General features: G+C 37.4%; 2 protein-coding genes across 3 annotated transcripts in view; both read left to right on the top strand.

Moving 5' to 3' along the window:
* The window catches only part of LOC127969170 (GTPase IMAP family member 8-like), a 451,440-nt gene that overhangs the window by 427,899 nt on the left and 1,610 nt on the right, over window positions 1-21,931 (top strand). The gene's annotated exons all lie outside the window — the stretch shown is intronic.
* LOC127969398 (gastrula zinc finger protein XlCGF8.2DB) lies at window positions 5,370-21,788 on the top strand. The gene is made up of 3 exons (XM_052571323.1): window positions 5,370-5,456; window positions 16,624-17,046; window positions 20,066-21,788. The coding sequence occupies exons 2-3, from the start codon at window positions 16,701-16,703 to the stop codon at window positions 20,893-20,895; spliced, it is 1,176 nt and encodes a 391-aa protein (XP_052427283.1). The 5' UTR covers window positions 5,370-5,456; window positions 16,624-16,700; the 3' UTR covers window positions 20,896-21,788.

Below are 21,931 nucleotides of genomic sequence, written 5' to 3'. Positions count from 1 at the left end.
GTCCACACGGATCTGGCGTTTTGGAAGAGTGAAACCGATGTTTTGAAACCGGGTCCCAGAGTGGATATATTTGAAAACACCCACGTCTCGCCCCTAGTCAAACACCACTACATCACGTAACAGCAACAAAAACATGAACAAACACTGAACGATAACATTAACACTGATTAATAACTGTATTGTTCCATGTTCGTTTGTGGACCACGCGCAGCAAATCCATGTCTTCTTCTCCGTTTTAAGTGTATCTCTGTGGCAGAATTACAGCGCCACATGCTAGTCTGGCATGTATACTACTGTATACATTGTGTGGAATTGAAGCATGATTGGGAGGATGGTTTGCCCTGGTTGTTGTTGGCAGCTCGGGAGGTGGTTCAGGATAGTCTAGGTTTTAGTCCAAATGCGTTCATCTTTGGTCATAAAGTGCGTGGACCATTGTCTGTTCTTCATGATGGACTGAAAAAAGGGCCCACCTGTTTGTTACATTAACTGCTTTAGACGATGTTTATGTCACAGGTCGGAGCAGACCACAGGTGTTGCGCCCTTCCCTTCTCCTGAAGGCAACAGAAACACACGATGAGTAATGGGTAAGACGGAGAAGAATGCCTTGTTCCTTTATTCGTTGCTCTTCAAGTTGTACTTCACCAGCGTCTGGACAGCTCCTCCACTCCAATAGACCTCCTAGGTAAGTACAAGGTAACACACAAGCCCCTGGGGGCACAGGTAAGTAACAGAGGTAAGGAAGCAGCAAGATGACTGGGTCTTTCCCCTGGACGTACACCGGTGTATTTGAAGTGAGTAACTTTCTACTCGTCGCACACATAGGTATTGAACAAGGTGACTTACTCTTCACGCTGGACTTATAGAACGTATTCAAGGTCAATAGCTTCTAGCTTGTGCAGACGGGTAAGTATTCAACAAGTGACTATCTTCACGCTGGGCTTACAGAGCGTATTCAAAGTCAGTAGCTTTTACCTTTCCCCACAATATCCGCACAATACCTTGTCTTGCATTCACACTTCACCTCCTTCAGGCTGGATACGAGGAACGGAGTTATAGGTGGGCGTCGGTGGGATAGGTGGGCACCGCCACGGCAGCCTACGTTCTCTCCAACAGGAACTTTTCCCAGCCTGGAGGGCGAGTACAGACAACAGGGGCACTGCAAGACTTCAGGTGTACACACGTCAAAGACAGACTCACCCACTGCACTACACACACTTCAGTGATTTTTAAGGTCGGTACTCCACACCCGGTTGGATTTCATCCTGGAGGAGTTTACAGTCGCTGGCACGGTAAGTGCTCCAAACTTTGCGGTGTAGCCACAGCCAAATAACATCCGTTCACCCCCACTTTACTTCGGCTCACCCACTCGTCTCGTCCTCCACGATGGGGCCGCTCAAGCTGTTAATCACTCCAGCAGATATTGGTTATCCATATCTAAGTATGAACAATGATATGTAAACAATCCAATGTACTCACAGTCTTCGTGATATTGATATTCTCCCGCTCTTTCTCATCCAGATATAAGCAGTAATATAAGCGATCCAATGTACTCACAGTCTTCGTGATACTGATCTTCTCCTGCTCGCTTTCTCATCCAGATATAAGCAGTAATATAAGCGATCCAATGTACTCACAGTCTTCGTGATGCTGATCTTCTCCCGCTCTCTTTCTCTCCTCAGCTTCTTACAGACACCCGGAAGTGTTATCGTTGTTCCACAATAGCGCTATTTTCCTGCGGGACCTTCATACAACAGACACGGATGAGTATGGCTTCTTTCCACAAAACTTCGCTTTGGCAAACCTGTTCCAGTAGCCGTATTTAAATCCTACAATTCGCTTAGCGACTCCACACTTGTTCTTATCTGCTTCGCCCTACTCCAGCGCCCACAACACTCCGTCTCACTCGTGGCGTTCCTTGGGAAGCAAAACAACACTCCTTCCTGTATCCTCAACGCTCTCTTTATACTCCCAAACTGCCCCGTCTGCAATCGCCACGTCATTGAACATACCTGCTGAAGATTTCCCTTGATTTGGGGCGTCCGGGGTTTCCGGAAGTGACAAGGGCTTACACATTTCGGTCTGGGCGGAACTTCTCCTCTTACTTTGGTTCCGCCCTCAAAGTCACTCCGTGACATTTACTCTTAGCTGGTCAAATGGCTAAAGACAACTTGTTAAACAAACAAAAGATGAAGCGGTTGTTTGACCGACACGCAGAGACTCGTGTGTTTTGTCCAGGGGATCAGGTGTTGGCCTTGTTGCTTCTTCCTGCTTCTCCTTTCTGTGCCAAGTTTTCAGGTCCATATACAGTGCTACGTCAAGTTGGTGACCAAAATTACTTTATCTCGACACCTGAGCGGAAAAGACGTGCACAGTTGTGCCATGTTAACTTGTTAAAACCCTTTTCGTTGGTGTCAGAAGGCTCATGTAGCGGTTGCTGTAGCTTCGTCTGTGGAAGTTGCTGAGGATGTTAAAGTACCTGAGGATTGTATGTATGCTGCAGCCCTGGTTTAAAAGTTATTTTTGTGCAACATTTTTCCCTACACCAGAGAGCTGAATTGTTGTCTTTGATTTCAAGCTGTGCATCACCTTATTTACTGGTGGGGAAGTCAGATGGATCGTACCATTTCTGTACAGATTACCGAAAGGTGAATAATGTGTCAACCAGATTCATTTCCATTGCCCGAATAGAAGATTGTGTAGATTCGGTCTGTTCAGCAAAATATGTCAGTAAATTTGATTTATTGAAAGGATATTAGCAAGTGCCTTTAACCGCTCGTGCACAGGAGATTGCCTCATTCATTACCCCTTTTGGGCTATATTCGTATTCTGTAATGAGTTTTGGCCTTAGAAACACACCTGCTACCTTCCAATGTTTGACGAACTGTGTAACCTGCTGGGATTTGGCAAATTATTATTGCCAGCTCTCCATTGAAATTAATGGGATTGTGTTGCTTTGCTGTTGCGAGTTGCTTTTAGTGTGAACGGGCTTAAACATGAATACAAGCAGAGGCAAACTAAGATGGAGTGGGGGCCCCAGGCAAAATTAATAGGTGAGGCCCTTCCATAAGATTATTTCTTTAATCTTTTTTTTGTTACTCATGTGCGGATGCACTTTTACTCATACAAAATGTCACCATATAAAGCATTAAATCATTAACATTATGTAATTTTATATTTTTGCAGTTTTATACATAGTACAATTCTCTAAGCTAGTTTATTTGATTTAGACCCTTTAATCTATTAAAAGCACACACCTTTCTTTAGCCAAATCACAGATGTAGGAGTGTGGCGCAGCCTTATGACATAAAATCACCAAATCAAAATAAAATAATCTTTTGCCAAAACCATGGGATTTACATTAGAATTTTTTTTAAATAATAATATGGTTTAGGTTTATATCTAGTTGCATATCTAAATGTAAGCTACTGTCTTCAATTCATGATAAATTTCAGAGCATTTGTTAAACCAGTATCTTGATTACAGGATTGAAAATAACTCCTGAAGGCCTCGAAATCATGAATTTGTGGATCAAAATTACATTTGTGGTTACAGAAATATTTAACTAATTTAATAACTGAAACTGAATCCTTATGACAATATATTCATCTCATTAGATCTCGGTTTCTCCCCAGAATATAAAGGCAATAAATCAGATTTAAGCTTTAATTGTTTAAAGTGGACTTCATTAAAGGTCTATGACTGTAAAGGATGACATTGGCAGTGTGTTTAAAACAGTTGATTTTAAAATTCCTAATGGAAATGTAGTTTTAATGGAAATGGTTAAAATAACTTCTAAATGTTAATGAGATGTGCTTTGAATTTTCCCAGATTATCTTTATTAAAATTGGCACTAGTTTATATAATCTGTGCTAAAATTTGATTCTAATATTAAAATGTTAAGCTATAATATTTAAATTATTTTTAAATTCAGGTACGTCCAATGTTTTTAATGTATTTATGTATATTAAGATTACTCTTTAAGTAGGTTTATATAGGTCTTATGTTAACTTTTACACCATGCCTCCATACCAGAAATATCAGATTCAGCCCTGGATGCCAGATCCTGTCAGAAAATATCAGTTTTGTCTGGTAACAGAACAACTAGTCAGCAAAATTGTCTAATACCCAAAACCTGTTAACAGCCAGTCTGACACCCAAAACTGTATTAACAGTTTTCTGTCAGGAAGTTGATTGAGCAAAGCCAGTGATGAATTGATGATAAAAGGAGCAAAATGTATTGAATAATCTTAGTTGTTTTAAAAACTACAGCTTCCCAGAATTCACCCTGTTTTGCAGTCAGCTGCTGGTGGATTATGATTATGATGATGCATTAACCACCGCAATGTTCACAAAGTGATATAAAATGAAGGATTGAATTGTAGCCACTGCCGCCATCATACACATCTATTCCTCTCCTGAATGCAACAGGGAAGTTAAAATTTTTAATGTTTTTTTTTTTTTGCTTGACCCACTAATTAAATTCTACTCCGTTGTTGTAGTCTGACACTGCAGTAGGAATAAGAACAGTCAGATGTTGATTACATTTCTAAAAGAATCACTTCTGCTATATGTTTGTGAAAATGCATGTAAATACAATCTTTTGAATTTGATCTGCCTAATTTCTTTAAGTGCTGTCTTTGTTGATGCTAATCAACACTTGAGTTGAGTGTGAATTGGCCTTTCCTAAATCTCTCTGATAATGAGTGCTGTAGTTCTGCTGATTATTGTTTTACAGCTGCTGATTGAACTGCTCACATACGTTGCATACTGTGTTTAAGCTGGTGATCTGAGTGCTTTGTCATCAGCTGCAAGGAAGGCCTCCTGAAATCTGTTTTTTTTTTTTTTTTTTTTTTTTTGACTGCTTTAGTCAGTCTTTATGATTGCAGTGCTACAGTAAAATCTCAATCAAGAATCTGCTGAAAATTCACTCAGTCTCCTGATCTTCACTTCTGCAGTTTCTTACAGGTGTAACTGGATATCGCAGGTATTTTGTTATCGAAACTTCACTAATATCATAATATTTCTTTATATAATATTTATTTAGCCATGTAATGGAAATGCTTCTAGACATCTATGAAGTGTCATACTAATACACTGTTCATTGCATTTTGTATTTAGAAACCCAACACATTCTCTCTTAATAAGAGTAACAACGGAGCTGTCATGTTTTTATCCGTCAGTCAGTCAGTCAGTCAAAAAAAAAAAAACATTTGGAAGAAAAGATGAGGCTTTAATCAGTGATTCATAATCCTTTATAGTGCAAAAAACAAAACAGACAAAAAAACATTGTATTATAAACAAAATTAATTTACACTGATTACAATAAGATAAAAAAAAGACTGATCATGTTTCGTACACTGCCGATTTAAAAAAAATGGACAGGACTTTTATTTTGACCGGACGGCGTGACGTCATTGAGACTGCGTCGCGCTCCTTCGTCTGTGATTCTCCTGAAGGTTTGTTTCAAGACATTTAAAGTGTGCGAATCAATTCAGCGCGTTAAAATTGACCGATAATTGTGAAATGATGCAATTATTAGAGAATGTAACCCTGTAGTGCTTTATCTAATAGCGTTATTGAGCGCTGTTTAATGAATAAAGAGCGTCCACAGACAGCAAACACAACTGCGCTGTAAAAACGCTGGTTTTCACGTTGTGAAACTGTTGTGAAAACGTTTTTATCCGACGTGTTTATTACGACAGAAAGTCGCGTTTGAAGGCTGCAAAGTAAAAAAAGAAATAAAATAATTTTTAACACTCCGTTTTATTACAGTTAGTTATAATGCAAAGTACTTACCACATCCTAACTGGTATTGCACATGCTGCCATCAAAGTGTTCCCTTTAATATAAAACAATATTATACCTGTATAGTAAAAGAAATGGATTAAGTGGTTTTTTTATCTTTCTCTATAATTTGTTGTAGACTGTCATAGGTTACATTTATTTCTGCTAGGGCTGTCAAATGATTAAAATTTTTAATCAAATTAATCAGAATTTTCAGTGGATTAATCAGGATTAATCACTATTTGCAATTACACCTGAATCCTAACCATTTTTTTTCTGAAATGCTTACCCAAAAGATAAATAACAGGACACAGATACATAATTTTCATGTATTGATTCATCAATATGTGGTTCTTTTTTTTCTGAATTTCAAAAGTTTAACATCTACTTAGATCAAATTTACCTGAGCACTATATCAAACCATGCCATTTAAATACAGATAGTGTAAGAGTTTTAGGTGAACAAGTGGTTAAATATAGCCACATATCTATGAAATTATGCATAGAGAAACTCGAAAGAATGAACTCAGAAACACAAACATGCACCACCATCACATAAGCAGCACTCTGTCTGGGCACTCTTGTTTTTGGGAGGTGTTCATTTGCTCTGCCACAATACTTTAGGATCAATATTTTCACGTTCTGAAGGCTTGATCAAGTGCCAGTAAAACCAAGTAAAAATGCATATGCTTTTCCAAACAGCTGTAATTTTCGCTGCATTGCATGTAGGCGTTCTGCGCATGTGCAGTGTGAAACACAGGACGCTATAACAGGAAGAAGCTCCAGCGTATCAACTACCAAAGTCGTCTCTGTTTATCGAGCTTGGCATGAATGTATTTGAGAGTAACTGGGGTAAAACCTTACGCTTCTTCTGTGTTTTCGTCGCGGCGCTCGCCGCTGTTTTTTACTATCTTGAGAATTCAGAGATCGACGAGACTTTCCTGACCTGAATAATTTGTCACACTGCGCATGCGTGAAATGCGTTAAAAAATTTGACGTAATTAACAACAAACAACTAATTAACGTCGTTAATCGTAATATTCGTCTTATTACAAGCGCTCTTTTACATTTCGCCTTATCTGTAGTGCTGACATCTGGTTGTTGTTCATTTTATAAGCTTATATTAACATATATAGGACTAATAATCTATACTACACACAAATTTTGTCAATCACTGTATTTACTTACAAAACGCATACAAAATATTTGTACAACTTTTTACAACCACAACGTTATATTTTGCTTGCAATTAGGCGATATTGTAGTACGAAATGTCTTTTTTTTTTTTTTTTTTTTATGTAATAATGTTAACCAAATAAAGCATTCAGAATGTGAAAATACCAAACTGGTATGTTTTAAGTAGTGTACTTCTAAAATATACCAAGACCAAACTGCAGCTGTATTTCACCGTAAAATAAAGAAAATAATCCAATCACTTTGCCGGGATCAAACTTTATTTTCCAACAAAGGGAAGTGTTATACAAAATGTTAATCTTAGTCACCATTGACTTTCTGTAGTTCAAAGTGAATGGTGAATAAGGAACATTGTTAGACTTTAACAGGCGATAATAAACAATCATACTAGTTTTGAATAACGCAAAAAGTGTAAAATGATTACAGATTTTTTAAATTCAAAACTAGGGCTGGGACAACGCGTCGAGGTCATCGATGACGTCGACGCAAAATATGCGCATCGATTCGTCGACCTGTTTTTATTTCTCTAAAAAACGTTTACAAAACGTTTACCTTATGTGAGCTGAATATACGCGATGGCCGGATCAACATTCTGTCAAACGTTATATAACCAATCCAGGGGTTTTTCTGCATTGATCTTTTTTTTTGGCAGCTGTCGAAGCCTTATATGATCTCTGCGCCTGACAGGGCGCGTACCAGAGAGAGCCCCGTCTGCGCACGCACACTCACAGTCTTTAAACAACACAAGCGCTTCTTGCTTTCTCTCTCCCTTGTGCATACAGCCCGAAGCCATTTGTTTTGAGAATAATGGCTGGCTGATGAAGTTACTGGCTGGCTAGCCGGCTCAACCAAAACCTAAATGGCTTCTGCAGCCGCCAAACTTTTCATAGCTGCAAATGGCTGAAGCTGCATGCACTTCATGTACACTGAAGCATGCGTCGTGAATTAGCAATGTGGAAACGGTGGTTTGTTACTGCAGTAATATCACGTTCAGTGCTATAAATCTCTCAGTTCCAGAATATTTGGTTCATAACATTAATCTTTGATTCAGGTGTTTGTGCAACCGTGCCCTGAAGATTTAACAAAAGTCTTGGTAGGCCGAAGTAAAAAAAAAAAAAGTAAGTAGGAATTAGGAAAGTATGTGAGAAGTGAGATCAAAATTACCTTGCTTACTTCTTTCCGCTACTACTGAAGTGGAGATTTCGGACTTGGAGTAGAGAAAGGTCATTTTGAGAAAACGGGCTTTAAAGATTTATCATCAGCCAATGAGATCGCGCATTCAGTCTTTTTACTTTCACGATTGGTTGCTGATAAAAAGGAAATGACCATATTTGGATCCAACAGGTTTGTACAGAAGAGAGAGAGCTTTCTAACGGTGCATGTGATTGAGAGGGTGATGGCAGAGATCGCGGAGAAGTATGTTGATTAAGAACGCAAACTTTTGTTGAATTTATGAGAAATCTACAGACGCAAACAGACGAAGTGTAGTAAAATAAAGACCTAAATGTGTATTTCGGACCTTTTTTCATCACAAGTCTGAAAGAAGACATGTTATTGAAGACAAATATCCAAAAATCTCACAATTGACCAGGAAAAAAACCCCCCGATGTTTTTGCCTGCCGTGTCTCGCCTTAATATAAACACACACTGTTATCAGTATTATTTTGGACAAAGTTTTGCACATTTCACTTCAATGTACACTGAAGCATGCGTCGTGAATTAGCAATGTGGAAACGGTGGTTTGTTACTGCAGTAATATCACGTTCAGTGCTATAAATCTCTCAGTTCCAGAATATTTGGTTCATAACATTAATCTTTGATTCAGGTGTTTGTGCAACCGTGCCCTGAAGATTTAACAAAAGTCTTGGTAGGCCGAAGTAAAAAAAAAAAAAAAAAGTAAGTAGGAATTAGGAAAGTATGTGAGAAGTGAGATCAAAATTACCTTGCTTACTTCTTTCCGCCATTTCACCTCAGTGCGAGAAAAAATGCATCGCTTCTTCTGTACGGAAAACGAGCAATTTTAATTGGTTGTCAATTCAATGTGAGTCTGTGTATCGTAGCAACGAGCACATGACTGTGCTGTTATGAAACCAGTGGGAAAATAGATCTCGTGTATTGTTTATATATTTTGTGTGTGTTTGTCTCTGTGTGATAGTTATTATTTGATGCAAATAATTCTAGCCGGCTCAGCCAAACTTTATCAGATGGCGGCTCAATTTGACTTAGGAAATTATTGGCTGGCGGCGGCTGAAATTCTAAATGGCGCAAATGGCGGTGCCTGGTGGTGGCTTCGGGGTTTACTTGTGCATATTAATCAAAATCATTAAACACGATATAAAAACGGCGAAACACCAAAGTTTCATGCGCGCTCGCACACTCACAGTCTTCAAACTACACGAGTGCTGTCTCTCTCTCTCTCTCTCTCTCTCTCTCCCTCGTGCATATTAACAAAAATCATTAGATACGATAGAAAAAGGGTGGAATGCCAAAGTTTCACGTGGAGCATTCAGAGATTTTTTTCTCTCCATGATAGTCTGCTGGCTCCCATTGTTAATAGTTTTTTTTTTTTTATTTTTTATTTTTTTTTGGAAAAGCACTCTCTGTATTAGCTTAAAGCCCTCAAGTTTACATTGGTTACAAGTGCAAAGTAATACATTCTTAGTCAGTCTTTTATTTTGTAATTTTAAGAGCAATAAACATATATTGCAATGTTAAGGAATTCAGGTTTTTTTCATTCAGATATCTAAATCAACATGTATAAATTGTAAGTAGTCAATTAATGGGGAGATAATCGAAATCGAATCGGTCTGAAAAAATTAATCTTTAGATTAATCGATGCATCGAAAAAATTATCGCTAGATTAATATTTAAAAAAATAATTGTTTATCCCAGACCTATTCAAAACCTTTTTAATGTTTTAGTGCAATTAAAATGAGTAGTCATATCTGCATGCACCTAGGTCTGAAGAGAACACAAAATATGTATGTGGACAGCAATCCAAATGACTAATTAACTAACAGGAAATTTTAAAATAAAAATTGGCAATGTTATATTGACAAATTGATGAAAAAAAAATCATATATAAAAAATAATAATTCCCACTATCCAATGATGACCATTATAGTTTGAGGTGAGGAACATTCACAGAACTCCGGTTCTGTCTTACCTTTTAATAATTTTAATTTCAAATAACCTTTTTATTATATTTATATCTCCCTGTGTCTTATTTTGAATTATGTTGGACTCCTCTGCATTATGAGGGCACTTGGTATATAGCAACTTATATAGTTAAATGAGAAGGCCTTGTAGGACGTACAGGGCTAAAAAGAATTTGACATTTATGTAATTTTTTGGAATTAATTAAATTTGCTAATGACATGTTTCTGAGGACAGTTGGTTCCCTTCAGATACATTCTAATAAAAAAAATTGTGCCGTGTTTTGATTTAAAATGTGCTTTTATTTAATGACATTCTATTAAAGTTTAATCCAGCCATATCTTGTCTTTTCGTCCCAACTGTAAAACCTCTTGAAATTATAATTTTGACATTTCTTATACCATTTAACGCATTTAAAACTTTTTATGGACTTAAGTTGGCCCCGATATACTTCAAGCCAAATCGAAGAATGAACTGATGTTACGTAATTTTGAACAAAATTCGGCAAAAACAAAGTTAGTTTTTGTGTTCTTTTTGGGAGTTCGAAATGGCTTGCCAAAGCAAACTTGAGCAAAAGTTAGTTCTGGTTAAAAACCTAAAGTTTTGAAACCTAAAGTGTGCAGAGTGAGCCGTCGCCATCTTGGCAGCGCGACTCTCCCGGACAATTGAAAATGGGCAAAAGGGCGGGAGCTGGTTGCTGAAGCCACGCCCACCTAGCGCGACGGCTGTGACAGCAGTAGAAATCCACCTGTCACTCAAGCGGCCACGCCCTTAATCATGCAGAACTTTAAGGCTTAATATAATTTAAACGGATCAGTTATAAAAAAAATTCACCCCCCTCACAGTTGTCATTAGCTATATAGACCAAAATAATTTTTTGCACCAGGCTGAAAACATGTTTTTTTCTGCTGTAAAGCTGGGTATTTTAACATGGGGAGTCTATGGGATTGACTCTCTTTTGCAGCCAGCCTCAAGCGGCCATTCGATGAATTACAGTTTTAGTCACTTCCTTATTGGCTTCACTAGAGAGAGCGGGAAGTTGACGCTCGGTGCTGAGGCGCCACCTTCTTTCTCATGGGACTCTTCTCTGGGTCATTTTGTCTGTCGAGTCCATGGAGTTGAGATGTCCGTGGCAAAAAAAGATGTCCGTGGCAAAGTGGAGAGATGCTTTATAGCAGGGCTATTCAATTGGTGGCTCGCGAGCCTAATCCTGCCCACCAATCACCTTCGGCCAGCACAGGGGGAAGAGTCACACACGACTCAAATTGTTTTGCTCTAATTAGCTTGTCCACAAGTTCCACTGGCCCAGGCCATTGTTTCACAGCTGAGAAGGAAGACACCCCCTGACAAGTGCTCATGTGAAGGGATTATGACATAACAGCAACTCTAGTTTAAATGAGTATATTGACTACGCTGTCCGTCATATCTTCTAGTGAGAAATGGCAAAGAGACTAGACAAAGTTGACTGTCCAAAGGAGTTTGAAAGTCTGCACGTTTGACTTTCCACATAATGCTGCTGAGCTGCTTCAGCAGACACAAACGCTCACAATTGTGAAAATGTGGGGTTATGGCAAGTTACCTGGTAGACACAGTCTTAAATAAGTCCTGAATGACCGTAACATGTTGAGAGAAAAGCCAATGTGTGTGTCAGATCCACATCAGGTTTTAAAGAGATTGCTGCCTTTAAAGTGAAACCTGATAAATTCTGTCGTTGATGTAAGTCAAAGAACAAAAGGAAAAGGAGAAATCACTCAACTGTTCTAGTTGCTTATTAACTTTTTTTATTGAATAATGATTAATTTATTTTGTAGCAAAGTACAAACTTCCTAATTACGGGAAGGAGGCAGGAACCGGTCGACAATCAAATAAGATTTTAATAATAAAATAAAGACAAAACAGCGCACCAGCCCCTCACAGACTACTGCCGTGCACCACCAAAACACACTAAACTAACTAAAATCCAGGCCGTCCTTCACTTTCGTCTTTTATATTCTTCCGATCTCCTCCGTGGGACTCGAGACCGGTGAGTGGAGCAGGTGTCGCTGATTTCCAGTCACTCCACCGGCCTCGCTCCGTTCCCACGGCTCTCGGCCCCACATATCCCCATTGCCCCTCGCAGGCCGGGGGGTACTCCCGAGAGTGCCCCCCAATCCCCCCCCCCTCAATATAATAAATAAATAAAAATTGTTCCGGTGCCCAGACGCACTGCTTACTCTTTTTGGTAAATTAAGTGAATTTGCTATTAAAATTAAAAAATGGAAGAAATATTGTGAACTTTAGTGATTAGAACTAAAACTTGATAACCAAGTATGAATGCATATTTGTGATTTTTGGGTTTCTGTAGGAAAAAAAAAAGCAATAGATCATATTATTAAAAGATAATACTACTACTAAGTCTACTACCATACTAACAATATACAATGCACTATGGGTTGATGAGCTGCTGGGTTCATGAATATTAATCACGTTGTCTGCGTTCGGTCGAACTGATTTGCTGAAATCAAAACAGGGATGTTGATAGATGAGTGCTAGGCAATGAAATTGCCATTTGCGCATTAGCCCGGCCCACTACCACAGAAACTGGCATATCATCTTTCTGCTTGTTCTACAAAGCGGAGTAATTCTAAATGAACTCCATTATTGTGACGGGAAAATACAACAAAGAATATAGTTAACATGTAGCATGTCGATTCGGTGTTGTAAGACTCTTGTACTCTCTCTCTGCATGTGTGAGAAACAGCGATATCAGTAAAGCGACATCAAGTCATGCACCTTCACACAGAGTTTACAGTTCAGCAAATATAGCGCTGTGCGTCCATTGAGATTAACTGAAAAGTACAGATCCTTTAATGGAGAGAACTCTGAAGTGCTCAGTCAGTGTTCAGTGAGGGAAATATATATCTGTGCTAATCTTACAATAGCCTCAAACACACACATTGGCGCGTAAAATCTAAGAATTTATTAGCCAATGGCTAGCAATAGACATAATTTAGTCGCCCAGAGTAAAAGTCGCATATGCAAGTGATTTACTCACAATGTAGATGGGCTTGTTTTGACAAGTTGCCGTGAATACCTTTAAATTGACACTGGTTTTACTCAAATGGAATGGTAAAATGCCTGTGAAGTGACTCAAATACATAAACAACATCACCAGAACTGTTCTGTGTCCACTGTTGGGAACGTTACTTTAAAAAGTAATTAGTTATAGTTACTCACTACCTGTTCCAAAAAGTAACTGAATTAGTAACTGAATTACTCTATAATAAAAGTAACTCGTTACCAGGGAAAGTAACTATTTGCGTTACTGTAAAAAAAAAAAAAAATGCTATTTGTCATAATTTTTTTTTTTTTTTTTAGCAGTTTTCACGAGTCAGTTAAAATGTGTAGAACAGACAGGTGTTCGTACATAACTTTCGATATTTATTGCACGTCAACAGACAGCAAGAGTTTTATCCTGCACTTCAAGTATTATCTTTGTAAGAATAGTCGTTTTGTCACTAAAAGTATACTGCTGCTCACAAATTGCAAACCCTAAACAAAGAACTGTTTTGAGTATATCGGGACTTAAAGTTAAACCCTAAAGTTAGTTCACGGTTGTGATGCTAACATAGTTTTAAACTAAACTAAACTATTTCTTTAAGTAAATATTCAACTGAAGCATCAATTACATGTCAGAAAATAAATGTCAAACAGTTGTATGCATAAACGTGAAATTTATGAAGTGTTTACATAATACATAAAGCCAGTACAGTAAAGTTTATTAACTGAAACTTGATAAAGGAATATTTAAGTGGATAGTAGGCCTACATCAAGCTGTAATTTAATGAGAATATGAAAGCAGTATTGAGAATGTAAAACTTTGTTTGAAGTCAGTTTATATAATAGGCTATAAGACAATATAATATATAATACAACAGTTTTAAAAATGGTAAATGTGGTGTAGATATAAAGGAAACTCACTTAACTTGAGAATATTACCGTAGCAGACTTTTATGAGCACTGTTTATTCATATTAAACATTTAAGCTAAGCGTTTTCAAACTTACGGTGTATACTACAATCTCCATGCTCACAGCATCCTAATCACAAATAATTTGTGTATTTATTAAATTTATATTTTCATTGTCTTGCTATCTGGGATTTTGTTATGAAGTTAAAGGTAAGGATTATAATTTTTTGGTAGTATTATATCACATTGTGAGTGTATAATAGCACCTTTTGTTGTTTTCTTGTGGTATCTGATAGAGCGTTTGGACAAGGAAGAGGTAGTAACACGTGATGTCAGACTTAACAAGCAGATATTGCAAAAACACACAATTATAGGCCACAAAAACTATAAATATTTTTGCACATATGTACACACATTTACATATGCAACGTAAGCTTTGTTTTATGCATTTTTTTAAAAATAATAATAATAAATGAATAATAATAATTTGTTAAAAGACTAGCATTAGAGGATCTGAAACTACGATTCAGGACATATCTTGACAGTCTGAAATGTATAGAGGTGCCAGATTGTGCCAATAAGAGTTTTCTAAACCAATAAAAGAACCTTAAAATCAGTTCTTTGATGGACTGGTTATCGCAATTCCCTTAAAACTGGTGTACTATACTCGCTCCTTTTTTTATTTTATTTTCATTAGTACTCTGGTTAATAATCAAGATGCAAGAAGATAAAAAGCATGAATGGGTTTCTTAGCATCATTCAAGGATAAAAAAGGACAAATCTTGGCATTATTTATCAAATGATTATACGTTTTTGTCACTTGATATGTGACTTAAAACTAAGGTCAGAGTCAAGAATCACACCCAGGTTACCCTACCCATCTTCTATCCTCTCCTGCTCATGTTTAGGCCCACAATATGAATTTCAGTTTTATCTTTGTACAATTAAATAATAATAAATTGTGTTCATTCTTTTTACAATGATTGACACTCAGGCAATCTCTCTTAATGCTGCAATGATGCGTCGACATCATCGATTACATTGACTACAAAAATACGTCGACGTGCGTGAAATGCGTCGACGCGTCAACTGTTTGTTTACATCTCGCATAATGGCATACTGGGAATGGAGAAAGTTGCATTTTATCACAAAAACAGAGACCACTGTTATCAAAAGTATGGGAATACTTTAAACAGAGGACAAATAAAATGGCCCTTTGTTCCCTTTGCAAAACCGACATGGTGTACCACGGCAGCCCAACTGCGATGCGCGAGCACCTCAGAGGAAAACATCTTGGCGCTCTCCGGTGTTACGGTTAACTGGTTACCGTGTGATCTGGTGACCAACTTCCTGGTTCAGTTCCGATGTTCTTGCGCTGGCGGCATTCTGAAAAGTTGAGATGTTTTTAACTCTATGCTGTGCGGACGTGCCTGGAAAAAACGAGCGCGTCGTGACCACGTCCCTTCCAATAGGAGCGCTTATCGCGCGGCTACATTGGAAATGACGAACTTGAGCTCGCAAAAGACGAGATATATGAACGGCCCCTTAAAAGACACAGTCACAAACCATCGAGCTACCCCGAATCAGCTCCAGATCTCTGGAAACCATGCTAAACCATAGCAGAACCCTGACTACATTTTATGGTTTGTGATGCTAAAGAACATTTTATGACGTCTCAGACAACTGAAAATTTATGGCTACTGTGGTTTAATTATAAACGCTATCATAAACTCATATTTACATTGGACAATAATTTTCTTTGCCTCTTTATTATTTTATACTGTAAAAACTTCAACCACATTAGTTGAAAATGAATAAAGGTTGAAATATTATATTAGTTGTACTTATATATTTTTTTTTTGCAAAGTTATCCAAAGGATTCATTAGCTAATAAAAAAAAAGAACATTAGATTATTTATTGTTATTAAAATAATCGTTAGATTAGTCGACTAATCGAAAAAATAATCGTTAGATTAGTCGACAGAAAAAATAATTGTTAGTTGCAGCTCTAATCTCTCTAATACATCAGTGTCTCTGAACTCAAAAGAAATGTATAATTATATATCCTCAGCATAAAAAATATCATTCATGTCATATATCTGAGTTATGCTCCACAAATTGAGCATGTATAAGAAAAACAACTGGTACAAGAACTGATCCTTGTGGAACACCATGTAATATTTCATATGTCTTGGAGATACAATCACCTAAAGGCTATTAACTAAAAAGTTCCTCCCTGTAATATTTGTTTTTAAACTATTAAAAACATTAAGATTACAGATTATGTTTTAAGAGGTTGTATTATAACATTACCTAATTGCAACCAAAATACAATGTTGTGAAAGTACTCTTCGCTCCCTATTTCTTAATCAGTTCATCCTATTCATACACATCATTATTTTCATAGTATTCTTAAATTGTTCTGTAGTACTAGCTTTGGTTGTGTTTTGCCATTTGAGGTGATTAAAGGCTGTTTGAGACAAACCCAGAGATTCTGTTTGGATTTATTTTAATTTTTTTGTTTAATTCTCATCTTAAACAGGAGTGGACAAAGTGTCAAAACGCACAGAAAAACTCCTGTTGAAGCTGCTAAGATCCATGTGACACACTATTATAAAGATGGAATGTATTAAAGAAGAGAGTGAAGACATGAGGATTGAAGAATTATTCAGAGGCAAACATGAAGATACTGAGACACAAACGGAGATGGTGTTTATTAAAGAGGAGAGTGTGGACACAAGGAATGAAGAAGCATTTAGAGTCAAACATGAAGATATTGAGACACAAACAGAGATGGTGTTTATTAAAGAGGAGAGTGAAGACATGAGGAATGAAGAAGCATTCAGAGTAAAACATGAAAATACTGAGGAACAAATAGAGATGGTATTAATAAAAGAGGAGAGTGAAGACTTGAGGAATGAAGAAGCATACAGAGTCAAATGTGAAGGTATTGAGGAACAAACAGGTTGGTTTTCATTTTCAAAGCTGAGCTCACTCATTTGAACTTCATTAATCTCCAAACTAAATATTTACTCTGTTAAAGGTATCATGATGCGATTTCAAGCTTTCTTTTTGGAGTGTTACAAACTGTTCGTAAATAGATAAGATCCCTAGAAAGTAGTGCTTGTTTGTCAATTCTCAGATCACATGTCACAATGCGACATGTAAAAACACAGTATAAGTCATAATCCATAATTATCTCCCCACTGGATACAACAATTGCCTAGTTTGTAATGAGTTTTATTGCATTGCAAGGTCTTCACACATGGACAAGTGTGAAATCATATACCACTGTAAATACAATTTAAATTTCACATCTCACACACTTCTGTTCACTTTGAATGAAACCTATATGTTTGCTTCGAACTGGAATCATGGCAGAATAAGCTGTGATAACCTGGAATAGAGAACCGCTAACCTACCCCAACCCTAAACCTACACTTACAGTAGGATAAATATAGTGTTGGTAGAATAATCAGATAGGTAGTTCAATAGAACTCTGGGACATGGCTTCACAGTATGTTTAAGGGGCATAACATTAAAATCTCATGCATGCCCAATAGCTTGAGGTATTCAGCCACATAAACTTTTAATGTTCTTTTGAGCAACATCATATGAACCCTTTAATACTCACTTCACTTTCCGAATTGAAAAAGTTATCTCTTAATGTAAGAGAAAAAAAAAGTAAATGAATGAAAATTTTAAACATTTGGCTTTAAGTGAAAGGATTTATAAAACTGTCATTTGCAAGAGCACCACCACCTTAAAAAAAAGTTAACTATGGAAGGTAAGAAAGAATTGAAGTAATGTGCTCTCAATTGTTTAATGTATTTATCTGATTGGCTATAAGGAAGAGAGGTCTCATAATCAAGGTGAGATGTGACAAAGGCATGTAAAACGTTTTCCAATCAGTTTTTTTTTTTTTTTTTCAGTTAGTCCTGCTAAGAAATTTGAATATGAGAGATGTTATGACAAACAGGTGGTGATAGATGAGCATTGATGGTTAAACACTGATGGCAATTCTGCAGGCTACAAATAAAGCCAAGCAACTTAGTTGCAAAAAAGAGAACTGGACTGTGAATGACTGGAATAAAGTTCTGTGGACATATGTTTTATTTTTGCTCTAACAGAAGCAAATGGAGATGGAGAGCTGGAGAGATTATGTTGTTAGACTGCCTCACACCCAATGTCAAACATGGAGGTGGAAGTGTAATGGTTTAGGGTTTTTTTGGAGCAGAGAATGTTGGAGACTTAATTTTGGGGGTTCTCAGAAATTGTGGTCTGGGGTACCTAAAAATTGAACCGAAATGCAAATGTCCCAGGGTGAATGTCCTTCGTAACCCTGGCATTCTGGCCAAATTTGCTCATTGGCCTCTGTCAATCATTATGGGCAATCATCACCATATCTAATGACTGACTGCATCAGTGCTCTCCACCAATAAGCTTAGGTGTGGTGGGAATGCTTGCACACTATAGGCTTGGACACACTTGTCGTTGAGCATCTGTTAGTCTAGTTTTTGTTGTGTGATCCACACAACAGCTCCAGTTGTGTTAATGCCAGCAGCAGTTTGCCCAATTCTTGTTGAATCGGCATCAGGGACATTGGCAAGCATGAAAACTCTAATTGGATATTCAGTTTAGTGAATGAGTCCATGCATGAGAATTAAAGCAAAGGATGGCAAGAGCTGTAACCCAGCACAGGCAAGCAGCCAGCCGGTCCTGCAGCCATTCTCGGCGCTGGTCACAGACCCGCTTGTCAGACTGTCGGTACAAAGCAGTGAAGGAGAGGAATGGGGTGAATGCATATCTGTATATAAGTGCTTGTGTGTGTGTGTGTGTGTGTGTGTATATGTAAGAGTTTATGTATTTGTAGGCCTGGAGAGCCGCCATGCTGGCACCAATATACTTGTAGAGTGAAACTCTACATTCCTTTGAGTCGTAAGCCAGTCTTATCTAGGTGTCATGTCTTTGATACTACAGTATCAACATATTTAATAATACTTCTTCCTGGGTGTTAAGGCTTATTTATACTACTGCATCACACCTACGCATTGGCCTCTACGCCGTAGGCTATTAGTCAGTTTTCATTTATACTTTTGCGTCGTTGTCCGTGTCGACAAGCAGTACACATGCAAACCGCTAGTCCGCAGTACCATGAAGAAGCGGCTTGTCAGAGAAGTATTATAGCCATGATGGTGGCAAATAAATATCAAATCATTATTTAAAACTACAAAAGGAGACAACACCGGAAAAGAAGATTGCAGCATTCTTTCAGTCTCCACAAGGACTTGTACCACGGCAGATCAACATTGTTTGTCATGGACAAGTACTGATGTATAATGCTATGCAGTATAATAAGACACTTGTTCTTTGCTTTGTTTTATTTTATATGAGAAGGTGTAATATTTAAATATATTAAAGTAGTGATGGTTGAGGAGAGACCCCACACACGATTGTAAAGCATTTTGTATTTACAACAATACACAAAGCTCTATATAAATGCATCATTCATTCATTCATTCATAAAGTACACATGAACACACAAAACTCAAGTGCATATGGTGGTAGGGTTTCCAGCAGACCAAGCACAAGATGGTGCTTGAGGTCTGCGTAAAATTGATGCACTGTTAGATTTTTGGAGAGGTGCACATCAGCCTATGGCGTAAGGGAATACATGTACGAGTAGGCTACGACGTAGGTCTGATCCAGAAGTATAAATCAGCCTTTAGTTCACATAACTCTGACAGATAGGTTGCTTGTTGGGTTAGGATAATATTTTTTGAATATTTTATACCAGGGATGTCAAATTCAGTTTTGGTAGGGGCAAACCCTCTAGAGTTTAGCTAACCAATGCAGGACTGTGACCCTCAGGGAGCAGAGTTTGACACTTCTTTTTGGACATAAAAGGGAGATTTGGTCATTATTTCTGTTCTACTGCTGCTTTTAAATGGTTGTTAATTTGTATTTGTATCTTTTCACCCTAGACCCGAAAGAGGAGCATGAATTATTGAATGAAATGCAAGATAAAGATCAGTACACCAAATATAATTCCATAACTGGAGAAAAATCTTTTAGTTGTTCACAGACTGAAAAGTCTTCCTCACTGAAAAGAGCTCAAAAGACTGAAAGTAGAAGTAATTTCACTTGCCAACACTGCGGAAAGAATTTCAATCAACAAGGAAACCTTAAAGTCCACATGAGAGTTCACACGGGAGTGAAGCCTTACACCTGCAAACAGTGTGGAAATACTTTCACAGAAAAAGGAAACCTTAAAAAACATATGAGAGTTCACACAGGAGAGAAGCCTTACACGTGCAAACAGTGTGGAAAGAGTTTCAATCAACAAGGAATCCTTAATGTCCACATGAGAGTTCACACTGGAGAGAAGCCGTACACCTGCCCTCAGTGTGGAAATAGTTTCACTGAAAATGGAAACCTTAAAAGGCACATGAGAATTCATACTGGAGAGCAGCCTTATGCATGCCTTCAATGTGGAAAGAATTTTACACATAAAAGCATTTATAATGCCCACATGGGAATTCACACTGGTGAGAAGCCTTTTACCTGCCAACAGTGTGGAAAACATTTCAGTCAACAAGGAAACCTTAAAGTCCACATTAGAGTTCACACCGGAGAGAAGCCTTACACCTGCAAACAATGTGGACATGGTTTCATTAAAAAAGAAAGCCTTAAAAGACACATGAGAGTTCACACTGGTGAGAAGCCTTACACATGCTCTCAGTGTGGAATCAGTTTCACTCAACTATCAAGCTTTAACAGGCACATGAGAGTTCACATCAGAAAGGAGCATTAAAACTTCTGTGTGGAAGAACTTCAAAACTAAACATCAAGGCCAATGTATACTATGGTTTTTACATCTACACGATGGTCTGCGTACACTTTGCATGACACAAAATACACCAAAATAGTCTGCATGATTGAAATCGCAAAATTGCACGTTCTGATTGTTAGGGTTCAAAGTCCAAAGCGTCCAAATCTGTGTGTGCTGATACAATGTTATTTGTAAGTTGTTCAGTCACATTAATGAATTTTTACAAGACATGACAATGAGATAAGTACGATGTATTCGTATTGAGACTCGTTAATAAATCTGCTGTTGTCAACGAAAAGAAGCTGAGGTCTTCCTGCGCGTTTCCATCAAAATAAAAGTTAAGAAAAAGCAAGAGCTCTATCAATATTTAAATAGATGTTAGTATTGTAATTTAACTGTTGTTCTGTAAATAAAAATTAAGTGAGTTATAATGATAAGCACTACAACAGTTCTGCTGATACATTGTAACACACACACAGTGTTCAAATTGGGATTTGTAATATTTTCTAATAGTTTAAAAGAAGTCTATTCTCAGCAAGGCTGTATAGTAAAAAAAATACATGCCTAATTCAAGAGGGGGTTCTGAATGCCAAAAATATTATTTTACTAACTTTTTAATTTTAAGTAAAATTTAGCAGAAACCCAAGGTGGTATTTGGAAGAGTGCCAGGAAAAAAATTTGTTTTGATAGGTATGGTCACCCTATCTGTGTGGAAATAATTCAATAATTCAATATCGCAATATATTGTTATTTTTGTTTGCTTTTTTTAACACTAAACCATGGGGGAGCTTTTAATCACACAGACTGTACATGATGTATAAGATGAGGTATACAGTATTGTTCAAAATAATAGCAGTACAATGTGACTAACCAGAATAATCAAGGTTTTTCGTATTTTTATTTATTGCTACGTGGCAAACAAGTTACCAGTAGGTTCAGTAGATTGTCAGAAAACAAATGAGACCCAGCATTCATGATATGCACGCTCTTAAGGCTGTGCAATTGGGCAATTAGTTGA

This window comes from Carassius gibelio, chromosome A4 (genome assembly GCF_023724105.1).
Source record: "Carassius gibelio isolate Cgi1373 ecotype wild population from Czech Republic chromosome A4, carGib1.2-hapl.c, whole genome shotgun sequence".
NCBI lineage: Eukaryota > Metazoa > Chordata > Actinopteri > Cypriniformes > Cyprinidae > Carassius > Carassius gibelio.
This window is presented reverse-complemented; position numbering and strand designations above follow the sequence as displayed.